Here is a 12,613-nt window from a genome sequence, read left to right as displayed (position 1 = left end):
GAAAAATTCATCACTTCAGTGTAATTAAAACACATTTCATGGCTGCTGATAAATGGAAGGAGCATGGATCTCCAGCTCTCCTGCCTGACCTCCAGCTCTCCCAACTCCCCACTGAAGCCACAGGAGCCCCACACAGACTGCTGACACTGGGTTATTCTTGAGCTGCAGCAGGCTGACACAAGCACAGCCCAGCCAGGCCAGCTTCTCTGGAGCCCTTGTTGGGAGCATGCAGTGACTGCATCAAGTGTTTTGGTGGCAGAAGCCTGGCCACAAACACCACAATTCCAGGGCACATTGCAGCAGTCTGTGCACAGCCCGTGACCCTGACAAGGGCCCACCAGCCACAGTGACTCCACAGCTACCCCAGAGCCTGGAATGTTAGAGAGACTGGGCTTCCCATAGCCAAAAACCAGCATGAAATAACACTGATGGCTTCAAAGCACAGACAAATATGCTTTAAAGAAGACCTTTACTGTAGGTATATTACAGTAGATATGAACTAAATTAATGAACTATTAACAGCAACTAAATAAAATGTATGCTTTATCAGCACAACCATGAATCTTTTGCTACTAAGTTTCTCCTCAGTTACCATAACTGAATGCAGATGCAGGAAAACAGATGCACAAGCTGCTCTCTGCCTCAGCACAGACTGAGCCAAAGCACACAATAACAGTAATTGTGTGCAAATTAGGCAACACTTTGTCTACGTCGTTTCACATATTCCATTTTGAAAAATCAAGTCCTTTTCTTTCATTTTGTTCTCAACAGTGCTAGTAAACAGATAATCTCAAATAACAACAGTAACAAATTGGTTATGTAAAGGTTTAACAATTTTCCCTGAAAATTTCCAGAGGGAGTCTAATGCTACCAGGCATATTAATTCATAGCTGATGTACTAAAGCTTCTCAAAAGCAATGTCATTAAAATAGGATATAATTCAACAAACATCAGGATTAACACTTCAGCATATTTTTTCCTACACATATACATGAGAAAAATGATCTTCCACACATGAAAACAAAGGGAATATAAAGCCTTCATTTGTAAACAAGTATGCACTGACACAAATCCTAAAAAAAATGCTTTTGAAAACTTAATTTCAGTTTACTTTATAAGCACAAATGCTTTCTACACTCATAAATGACGCTCAGGATCTCGTTTTGACAAAAAATATCCTATAGCAAACAGGTGAGTATGCTTCTAAAAACATCAAGATTTATGTGTTTGTCAACAGCATTTTATCTCTAGGCAGATATTTTCGTGTTTTACCTACCATATCTTCTTTTACACTAAGCTCCAGTCTTAATTTTCCCTGTCTCTCTCCATGTAGAACACAATGTTTAATTTTTTTTTTACTTCCACTCACCTGACGAGCATATGCCATCTCCACACTGTCCAAAGAGCTGCGACCTGGAGGACCCACCTCACCAACATAGCTGGGCTGTTTAATGACAAGCGTATAGGAAGATATGAAGTATAGAATTACCACAATGTATTTTACCAATACATCTGCTCCTAAAGAACAGCAAAACCATGTTCCTGACAGAACTAAGTTCAGGGTTTTGAACCATTTACAGAGAAAAATCCAGTGTCACTGTGATACCCCATTATCTTCCCAATATAGCTGAAACCTTCTAAAGTGACAGAAATCCTCCTTATTCAGTCCACAAACCAACCATTAGCTCTCTAGAATTAGGACATCAGTGTCTCTTGGTAGCACCTTATAATTTTAATTCTTTGCTTTTGTTTCTTGAAAGGTTGCTTCTTGTCAGTGTCTCGTTGTGAGGCATCTACTCTGAACCTCCATCACAGCAAGGACACAGAATTCAATGGATGACCTCAAAAAGATCCATTCTGGCAAATCTGATAGTCCAGTTTTGTCCCAGTACCATGATATAAACATACAATTGCAGCATTCAATTGTGTGCTGGAAAGTGCCCCACTGCTGGTCTGCTGCAAGACAAAGTATGCTGGCAATATCCTGACCTGAAAAATATAGTATTTTTACCCACAGAGACTATGCTAAGATTGAGATATTTTGAGTGTAGAGCAGGAAGAGACAGCCAATGGAACCATGGCATACAAAACTTACTCTTATAAAACTTGTAATACAATGCCATAATAGTATAATGCTGCATAAAGGGATTTTAAGTATTCACTACAAGGCACAGGTATGTTCTCAGTAAAGCCACCACTGAACATAGATGTTCAATACTCTGGAGGAAAGAATACTCCCAACAACGCTCTCTGCTATTTTCCTGTTTTCTAGAAGAATGTAATTCTTCATTTCAGCATCAATATTGCAAGTCTTGAGTTTGAAAAATAAAGTACAATCATTTTAGAGACAGATCCCTTTGAGGTAAACAGTCCTTTAATATCAGCTGCTTCAGAAGCCACGCTGTTCTGAAGATCAAAGCAAGACAAGCTCAGTACAGAAACATAATATTTATTATGAAGCCAACTGACATAGTTGGGGCAAGCAAAAAGGAACAGACAAGCTTTCAGCAAAGCAAGGTTCTCAGGCTTGTTACCATATAACTCAAGGCCATGGATATTAATCTAAACTGGAATCAGTAATTTTTTCCGAGAAAGGGCAGGTACATATGCAGAGTTTAAAAATTAAGCTTTTTACCATCAAAGTCAGTTACAACTGGCTGCACATCTTCATTAGCTGTTACAGTGCACCTAAGCAATACTGTCAAATAGCTTTACAGCTTCTTACACCAGTTACCCAGAATGTCAGCACTTTGCAGTACAGACAGGATCACCTCCAAGGATTGCTTAAGGACGGGCTCTGGTATTGCCTGGAAGAGTTCACTTAAATGTGACCAACTCACTGCCTGTACAAACAATAAAGCCCAAATGCAATAGGAAAAGCACTGTTTTCACTTCCAGTTTTATCAGCTTTAGAGTTCAGCTTTGCTGACACCTGTCAGACTGCAGCATGGCAGGAGAAATGTTCCTGCCATGACCTGGCTTGTGCAGATTTCAGGAAGAGATCCAGAAACGGATAGCTTTTCTCCAGATGGTGCCATCATTCAGTTTTTTGTTTCAAATGAGGATGAAATACTGGCAGTCTTCAAAAGAATCTCACTGTTTTTGGGAACTGTATCCCAATTTCAAAATGCAATAATACAAACATATGAACTCCCAGACATGTTACTGATCAGTTTTGCACTGAGCATTCTTTCAGTCATTCCCAAATTAATTTTCTTTTGGTATCAGTTTAACCTGGAACACCTACTGTGTAAGACCTCTCTTACACTCATGAGCATGTGTCCTTACAAAAACAATGACTACTCACTGTCCCAGTCCAGGAGTTTTGATCAGTAAAGTGTTCACAAGTTAAAATTTAAAAACAAAAAAAAGTTACACAATTGCAACGGGCAAGAAACTGTTGTGCACTGGCTAGGAATTTACACATGAAGATACGGGTACTGACCCTTATCAAGAAATTATAAGAGCTTTGTGATATCTGTGGTTACAGCTTTTTACACAACATGCAACAGTTGATTACATAATAAAAAATACTCAGCAGTCTTTATCCTTAATACAATGAAATATGAATAAAGGTACCAAGGATGAACTTGGACAATCCTTTAAAATGGCTGACATTAGTTTATTACTGCATTAATTTCTCACTAATAATGCTATTTAAATAATATTTAACCTGATTACAAAATCAGTCAGGTGCATTTAAACCTTAGGCTCTATAAAAACTCTTTACAAAAACCCCAAAAGCAATTTCACTTTTCCTTTCTGCAACTGAACTTACACTAAAAATATTCTTCACAGTCCCTCTTAGTGGGTACAGATATTCAGAAGCATCTGCATTTTTCTTTCAGTGCCAAATCATCTGACACAAATTCCTTTAAACCCACCTAAAACCCGACAAATTCTTTGTTCTAAAGAACAAAGAAGCTGTTAAAGCAGGTTTCCTGGGAAACAGACGTGATGGCAGAAATAGCGCTTTGCAGCCTTCCCCTGTGCTGAGCCAGATAAAATGCAGAGTTATTTAAAGTAATGATAAATTATGGAAGTTGTCATTAATTACGGATGAGGTTTCATCTCCTAAAGCAAGTGAAGACTAGTACATAGTGACTTAGTGTCACTTTTCAGCCCGTGCCCAAGTACCAGACACACAGGGATTGGGGTTTTGTTTTGTGAATCCGTTCCTTTTTCTGCTTTGCGGCACCAAAGAGCACCCACGTGGCTGCCACTCCAGAGAGTGGGGTGTGACTGCCAGGTTCAGACCAATTCAGGTAAGAATCTGAATTCAAAAGTGCACGTCTGAACCTAAGAAAAATCTGCTCTGGGGTTGGGTTTTCCTTTCCTTTCTCCAATTTTAGTTTTACTCTAACCATTATGCTAACACTTCTTAACTATCTGCCACAGCTGAGAACTGCCACACTGAAATTAAATTCTTTGTATTCTACTCACTTGGCACTTCAGGAAAAAAAAAAAATCAGGAAGTCTACAATTTGTCCTAATTTTCTTATATTTTTCTTTCCTATGGAAAAAGAGCCACAGAAGCAAGCTTATTTCCTATTTTTTCCCACCTCATGCGTGCATTCTGGCTTCACCTTTGAATTATTAAACTACAAGAAAGCACTAGCTCACTGAACTATATCATGCCTGTGCTAAAAGGCAAGTTCAAAAGGAAAACTAAAGCAGTGAGTCAGCATGGGGAAGGCCACTGCCCCTGCTCCCCCTGAACTGCAGAAATGGATGGCTCAGGCAGTCCTTCCCAAGAAGAGACATCCCCTACAAACTAACCAGGGGGAAATGGGGAGCGAGGAGGATATCCTCTGCTGGCAAGCCAGAACTTAACAAGTTTCAGGCAAGAAAAAGATAATGAAAGATGCATTTAAAACAGCAGTTAGGAGATTATGAGAAGAATCGTGTTTCAGGTCAGGTTCTGAAGTTTAACTGGAGCAGCCACAGAAAAAGCAGAAAAGTGGGGAATACACAAAGGACTGCAGAAGTGTAAGTGCACACACACAAATCTTGCCGTATCTCTAATCCAATATTGCCTGTATGATTTGTGCTGTTTTTCTCAACCACCTTTGCTTTTTCCTGCCCTGAATTTGGGTCTTTCCAAAACATTCTTCATAACTGTAATATTTATTCTGCATATTATCCATTTCTCAAAGCTGCAGCTTAGCTGCACTGCCATCACATTTTTATCTTTTAAATTCACTTAGCCAAACGATGCTGCTTTTCAAAGGAGCCCTCTTTCATTTGCACTCAGCCAAGCATTCAGCCTCACTTGCACACCAAAACCCCGTGCATGTGAAGATGCATTATTCATCACCCTCATATGCATATGCACATTCCTCAGCAGAAGTCTGGGCAGACATTTTGTCAGCACTCCAAATGGCTTGGCCAGTAGACGCAGTGCATATCTAGGCAGGAGACCAAGCTGGAGAAACACCATCAAAATACACTGTGGTAGAGTGGAAAGCATCTTGCAGTGCTTGGGATTTAAGGGTATGAAGACATGATACAGAGGGGCAGAACAGAAACCAAGAGATGCCTGTGTCTCTGTATCACTACAGGAGCATGCTGCTTGACAAGAGTGGAAGAGCTTATAGCAAGAGTGGAAGAAAGAAACGCCTGGAATAAGGAAAAATTGGAAAAGGACAAAGGAAATACCTTGGCACTTAATGACACAAACATCTTCAGACCATAGGAGTTTGATACCTTGAAGACAAAACTCAGCATTTCATCCCTTTCCCACAAGACACCCCACAAGAAGCACCTTTTAATCAGCTCTGGTTTTCCCTGACAAGAAGGTGGCCAGGCTGGAGGACAAGGAGGAACACAAAACCTTAATGGCAAGTCCTGCACTAGGTTCTTTGAATCATGAGCTTTGCTTGTTAATTGGTCTTATTTCCATGAATAATGTGTTGGTATTTCACTCTGCCCAAATTAGCTTGCCCAAAGCTTGAGAATTGGCTCGCAGGCAGACCGGCCCCCTGCTGTGTTTGGATCTGTGCCTTTTCAGCTGATTCTCCATCTCCAGAGGATATCAATTAAACCTCTACTATATTCTCCAGGCTGTGTCTGTTTGTGTCACATACACACAAAAAACTTATTTGACTGGAACAAGGCTTTAGAAGAACAACCTGCTGTGGGGAGGTTAGATAACAGGCTTTTAACACAGTAGATGCACTTCAAACCTCTCAGACCTTTGACTTCTTGAGGCTAAGACTAGAATATATCAAGGATTTTAAATGCTCCTGAAATGACATACTGCTACTATGAAAGCTTTGAAACAGAGAGTGGAGTATTACTGAGTGATAGTGTACATTCAATCTTTAAACTCATTCATGAAAAACATTAGGAGCTGAGTTTTCCCCCCTCCTCCCTCACATCAATTTGATGCTTGGCCTCTCAAGTGCCATGGACTGGGGGTAGTATCCATCTGACAATGAAATACCAGAATAGGGGTTTTACCTGTTCAGAGTGGGTTATTAAATTACTTTTGCTAGCAGTTAACATCCACACTCCAAAAGGAAAACCCCATACCAGTAACTAGCACATAAATCAAAGATGTTAGAAGCTACCAGTGTAACTGCCAAGTCTTCAGATTCATATCCTAAAATAATGGGATAGCTGTTCCTAGTTCTAAATTAATTCAGTCTGCATTATTTAGCATTTCTAATATTGGAAAGCTGGACAACCTTTGAGAAGTCCCAGTAAAGTATCAGTAAAATATATTCTGGGGAAGACAGCCTCTATAAAAAGAGGTATGCTAACTGGGATTAACCTATATTGAAAAGAACAGTAATCAGAAAGGGACATTTCATTAACAATTTTAATTATATTCAAATCCCTATACAGGTCATACCCCATGAAAAAAGCACCAAGGGCTTTTTTTTATTTTAGTATACTTGCAGGTCATCCCAATGAACAAGAATTAATTTTCAAGAGTGGAGAGCGTGGCTATAAACAATGTGTCTCTTTTTCAGCCTGAAAGCACAGCAACTTGCATCCCTCCACTCTCTATTCCCCTCTCCTCTCAAGGTGAGCATTTTCATGGAGCACAGTGCAGCAGCTGTGATGTAACTCTGTGCTCCAGGGATCACAGCTGCTGTCTGATGCTTTCAGCTCAGATGAGCTGAGCTCCCAACGCTCTGCACATAACTCTGCTTTGCTGTACTCATTTAACTGAAACATTTTCTTTACGAGAATAAACTGTAAAGGTTTAAATTGCAACAGAAGATAAAGGAATGTTTTAAGATGATAGTCAGTATCTCTTTTGTTAAACAAGGGGTCAGTCTTGCCCAAAGAGTTTGGTCGCTGCTGGATTAACCTGAACACTAGAGGTCTGAGCAGCACAAAATTCTAATCTGCTCTGCATGAGACAGCAAGATAAAAAGGAAAGCTTTTTTTTTTTGTTTGTTTATTCATTTGGTTTTACCAAGAAACCTGAGAGACTTCATCAGCTTCTTAAGAAAAGCCATAAATCCAGGCTAGCATACAGTGATAAAGGGGAAGAGACACTCTAAGACCTATGTGTAAGCACAATTGCACCTGAGAAACTCCCTGGTGTCAGATCCCAAAAGTTTCCTGAAGTCTCCAGTGTGTTTTCTGTCCCCTGGGTATATGACCTAGTATGTATTTGTGACTAAGTTTCCAGCCAGCACATATATTTTTCAAAACACAGCTTCAGCAATAGCAGCTTCATTGCCTGTACCCATCAGCCAATCAATAGAAACAATGACAAAGGTTTGATATTCTGCTACACAATGCATTCTGCTAGTCAGAGACATTCTAGAATTAAATAAGGATTTTATATGTCTCATTATCACACAGTTGAAGTTGCAGAATATTTCAGAGGTGGTTTCAGCAGTGCTGGAATGCCAGCTGTGTACAGTGCTGTGTGTGACTGTGCACAGCATTTAGAAAGACAGAGTTACCTCATTTTCCTGGGTGAAATCAAGAGCATCTTCCCCTGATGCAAGCAGAGAATGAAGAATCCTTTGTTTCACCTGTTCCCATTCAACCAGCATTGATTCTCGGTGATACTCCTCAGCCATGGCAAAAGTCTGTTGTTGAAGAAGAACAAGAGCTAAGGAACATATAGAAACAACCACCAGCCTAACTCTGCTATTAATAGACAAGCCCAAAAATGAAACAGAAAATAGCCACTACATAAATCAACCAGGTCAGCCCTCAAGAGCTAATGGTGTGCTGAATATTATTTTAACAGGCTTCCTGCTCAGGTACAAGGGGATTCATAAAGTAGGTGTATGTGGAATTAAGACAACTCTCACATACCCCCAGCTGGTAAAAGAGGGAAACTGTGTCTCTTCCATGGCACGAGAGCACAGGAATCTGAGCAGGCCGAAAATTAGTAGGCTTCCTTCATTAACTTAGCAGCACACACACAATGCCAGGTTCATCACTGATCTGTGTGGTTTGTTGAGACTTAACTTCTCTACTGACTACTAGCTTTTCACCTCCCTGGAGGCTACAAAGGTCTGACTTGCTGCATTCTTAACAAATGTGTGTGTTTATTGCCAATAATAATTTTCAGGTCTTTACCAGTGTTTTTTTCTTTTAAACAGGAAATAGGATAAAATAAAAATCAAAATATTAAGGGAAAATAAACAGTGTCAAAGAACCAGGAAGTCTCTTTCATCTGGAACATATCTCGGGAAAGCCAACAGGAAAATCATATCCCAAGAAAAAACAACCTTTACCTTTAAAATGGCTGATGTGCTACATTGTCTTCAGATCCAACTGAGGAACATATGGGAGGAAAGAGCTTTTCCCTCAGTAAGGGAAATATTCCCTTATTTTGGCAATACCATTAGGATAGAGAAGATGCTTCACTACCTTCTCTGTTATTGTTGAGGTGAGACTAACAGCCTCAGGTGTGCCAACAGAGGAAGTAAGAGAATCCCACTAATTCTAAATAGAGAATAAGCTATATTGTGTCTTCTACTTCTTTCCTGTTCACACAGATCCCTTCCGCAATGTACATAACTAAATGTCTTGGTTGGCTAAGTTTTTCATTTCATTGCAGTTCACTGTTAGGATATTGTCAATTAATGAGCAAAACATTCCTCAGAAGAAATGAATTTTTAAGAGAAAGTGACAGTTTGGCAAATATTTAATTACAGTGCATGCATGCAACTAGAGCTTAAGATTTGTGTTTCTTTGTTGTATTATAAAATTCACTTTATACGTTCATCACAGGATATACGTCTTACCTGTACCTTCACTATAATAATTTCAACCGTATTTTAAATGTTTCAATAGTTACACATAATTTTATGTAATTGAAATAATTTAATAATGCTTATGTAGTATTTCTTATCATTTGAAAGAAACACAGGCTCAGTTCTAAACCTGATGCCCCCAGTATACATGGAGGGAAACAATCTTAACATGAGCACTAGGAAGTATGGAATGACATTTCCAAGAAAGAGTTTCAAGACAAACAACAGGAAGTGTTTTTCCATGCTCCATAATTCAATTGTGAAAATCACTGTCCCAGAACATGACAGATACCAAAGGCACAAACAGATTCAGAAACAGGATTAGATGAATTTCTTATCAGAAAACAAGTTGCTGCTCAGATAATCTTCAGAACAACTATTTATTCAGAGATGAAGGTACAGGAGATGAAGAGGGGAAGGCCAACTGTCTTCTTCTTACAGACTAAGTACTGATGCCTTTCAAGGGAAGAATACTGGACTCTGCAAGCTTCTCCTGTTTTTATTTTTAGGCAAAAACCATGGTGCTTTCTTCCAGCTTACCCTCCTCCTAGACTCTTCAATGGCAGACAGCAATGCATTATCTTTTTCATTCTTCAGGAATCCCTGCAAAAAATGAGAAACAGCGCTTTAGCCAAAAAAAACAGCCTTGCAGAAATATATTGTAGTACTCAGCTCTTTCAGCTCTGAGAGGTGCTCAGAGCTCTCTCTGCAGTCCAGTCCCAAGAAGTTTAAGGTCACTTTACTTCACTGAAGGTACAGTAAGATGCCCATCCAGAGCAACGTGAAAATGAAAATGCATTAATCCCCTTTTTTAATATGCATTAAATCCTAGTGAAATGTCCTGCTTCTATTCTCTTTTATCTCTGTGTCCCAGCATCTGCTTCCTCTTGCTCTCCATTTGAGGGAGCTAGGATGAAAGCTGGTAGGAGTGATAAGCCAAGATAAGATGGTTGGACTTGAGTATCCTGAAAAAATATAAAACAGGCTTTGACTTGGCAGCTTCAGGCAGAAGTGGAGCTCTTGGAGGACCGATACAACTGTGAAAAAGAGCCTTAAAAATAGTCAGTTGAGGAAGGATGGAAATAACTGAACAGTTGGAAAGCATACAGAAAAAGTTTACCACACAGCTTCTCTCCATGAATACAACTGGAGTGGGTGAAAAGGAAGAACTGTATTTTTAATTCTCAGTATATGAGTAAACCTCAAAGAGGTCAGGTGTGTGTGAACAAACTGATTTAGATGAGCTGTTAGCTCCTTATCCCAAAGGTTACTTTTATGACCTATAATAGGAAATAAAAAATAAAGTTTTAACTTTAAACAAGTAGTTGTGGGGTAAACTGCAGTAACACACAGACAACAATCAGGATATGTTTATCACATTTTAACATGCATATCTTTACTTTGAATTTTCACTGTTAGATCACCAACAAAATAAACCAAGTTGATTTGTATACCCGGACTTCAACTTAACCATTATTGAGATCATAAAAAAGAAAAAGAAACTTTTGTATCTCTCTGAAGTAATCAGCTATAAATTATCAACTCCATTAAGTGCTAATATCTTAAAAATCTGTACACTCACTCCAAAGCTCTAAAACCAAAAGCTGCTAACAAACCCAGAGAGAGGGAACCCAGTGGACCATGCTTTATGCTTTTATAAAGAGAAAACACAGTTGCAGTAGTGTCCAACTGAATTTGTCAGGAATCAGGATGATTTTGTGCCTTTTAGTCTCCCCACCTTCATGCAAAAAATTCCTGTGGTGACACATGAAGATTTGGGCTTTTGGAAAATTATTTTTACAGTAGGTCTTAGAAACTTTCCTGCAGTAGTAATACACACAACCACAAGTATCACAGAGTTATACTTAGCTCTGGGAGGTGAGGAGCAATTCAAATCTCCCCAGTCTGAAGCAATCTGGCAGGACACTGTTGCACAGGTGTGCTGCCTGCTTCCTGCTCCCCAGCACCAGCATATGAAATAAAGGGCATTGCACCCTCTCCTTCTGAAATATGTAGAACAAGCATTTGAGGTACACGGGACAGGCTGTGACCCCCTTCAGCTGGAAATAAGAAGGTGACCCCTTTCTGTACACCAGAGAGAACAAGTCACCATCCTCCAAGAGATGTGCAGTGCAGCTCCCCAGAAACAGCCCTTGAATTACACAGGGAAGAGAGCGGTCACTGCTACCCAGCCTATTCTTCATTTCACCAGCCGACAGGTCCTGCTTTATTTTTAGACAATGCCCACAGAGAAATCACAGTTATAACCTGAAAAAAAGGAAGCTAAATCCAGATCCTTGCACACGTCTGAGGACCAACTATTACAGCAGCTGTCACTGAGACAAGGGCTGCCGCAGTCACCTAACTGGGCCAAGACCCAGCCTTGGCTCTGTGCAGGAGAGGGATGGAGATGTGCCTTGTAAGGCTTGTCCCTGCCTGCATGGGCAGAAGGACTTTGGGAGGGCAATGAGTTTTCTGGGTTCCTTTTTTTTTTTTTTTTTCCCCACCTCCAACTTAAAATAGAGAAAAATTATCTGGAATTAAAACAAGCAATCTAGACCTTCAAAGCACACACCAATACACAAGCAGAAGAGACAGACCCATTTCTGATGGTAGAGATCTGATGCTGCAGAGAGCAATGTGTTAGCTGTATTCTAACAACACTGCTAATTTTACAGGCAAAACCAGCCCACTGTCTCCAAGATGCAGCTCTCTGGATGATGATGGAGGGTGTGAGCTTGCAGAGGTCCTGGATGCCTGGCTCCCCACTCACTCTGTGAGCACTGGACTCCTGAAAACCCCAAGAGATGCAAGTCCTGCCTTTCCTGCCCTTGGTCTTCCCCTCTTTCCTTTCAGGGATGTGTGCCCTAGCAGCTACCTGCCTAGAAATATACACAGCAATGATGGCAATCAACAGAGTAATTTAAGATGTGCTTGAACTTCCCTTGATGTCAGTAAATCCAGGCTGAGTATCTTAATGAAACCGCCCAGCTCCCAGAGAGTTCTACTAGATCCGTTTAAGGGATCACATTACACTGAAGGACAATTAGAGGATGATAATTGTCTTTTTCAATCTCAAAAACTATTTCTTTAGCAAAATAAAATCCTCACGTATTCCAAATAACATCTGTATTGCCTCATTAAGGAGAAATACATTTTAAAAAGGTTGCCCTATGTCTTATGCTAAACATTATGAGTCTAGCATTGACAATTTCTGTTTCAATTAATTACAAGCTAATTGTTAAACCTCAGAAGAGGGAGTTTCAGTAACTGATGCTGGAGCTCCTGTTACTGCTTGTGCGAGCTGATTCTACTACATTGTAGTTAGGCCAAATAAGAGCTCCTGGGGGTGTCACTCCAGGCTTTGGTGGCCAGAA

At 40.0% G+C, this 12,613-nt stretch overlaps 1 protein-coding gene across 6 annotated transcripts in view; it reads right to left on the bottom strand.

Annotated features, from left to right (window-relative positions):
* NUP93 (nucleoporin 93) overlaps positions 1-12,613 on the bottom strand; it is a 76,111-nt gene that overhangs the window by 21,153 nt on the left and 42,345 nt on the right. For 5 of the 6 annotated variants that reach the window (XM_083870405.1, XM_083870406.1, XM_083870407.1 and 2 more), the window contains 3 exons: positions 9,777-9,839; positions 7,929-8,057; positions 1,370-1,444 (listed from right to left, as the gene is read on the bottom strand). In XM_083870405.1, coding sequence (XP_083726531.1) covers positions 1,370-1,444; positions 7,929-8,057; positions 9,777-9,839 — 267 coding nt within the window. Of the gene's footprint in view, positions 1-1,369; positions 1,445-7,928; positions 8,058-9,776; positions 9,840-10,356; positions 10,382-12,613 lie in introns of those variants that run through there. The other variant, XM_083870408.1, reaches the window with a different exon arrangement.

This window comes from Zosterops lateralis (genome assembly GCF_965231275.1).
Source record: "Zosterops lateralis genome assembly, chromosome: 12".
Taxonomy (NCBI): Eukaryota; Metazoa; Chordata; class Aves; order Passeriformes; family Zosteropidae; genus Zosterops; species Zosterops lateralis.
Note: the sequence above shows the minus strand (reverse complement) of the source record. Positions and strands in the feature narration are given on the sequence as shown.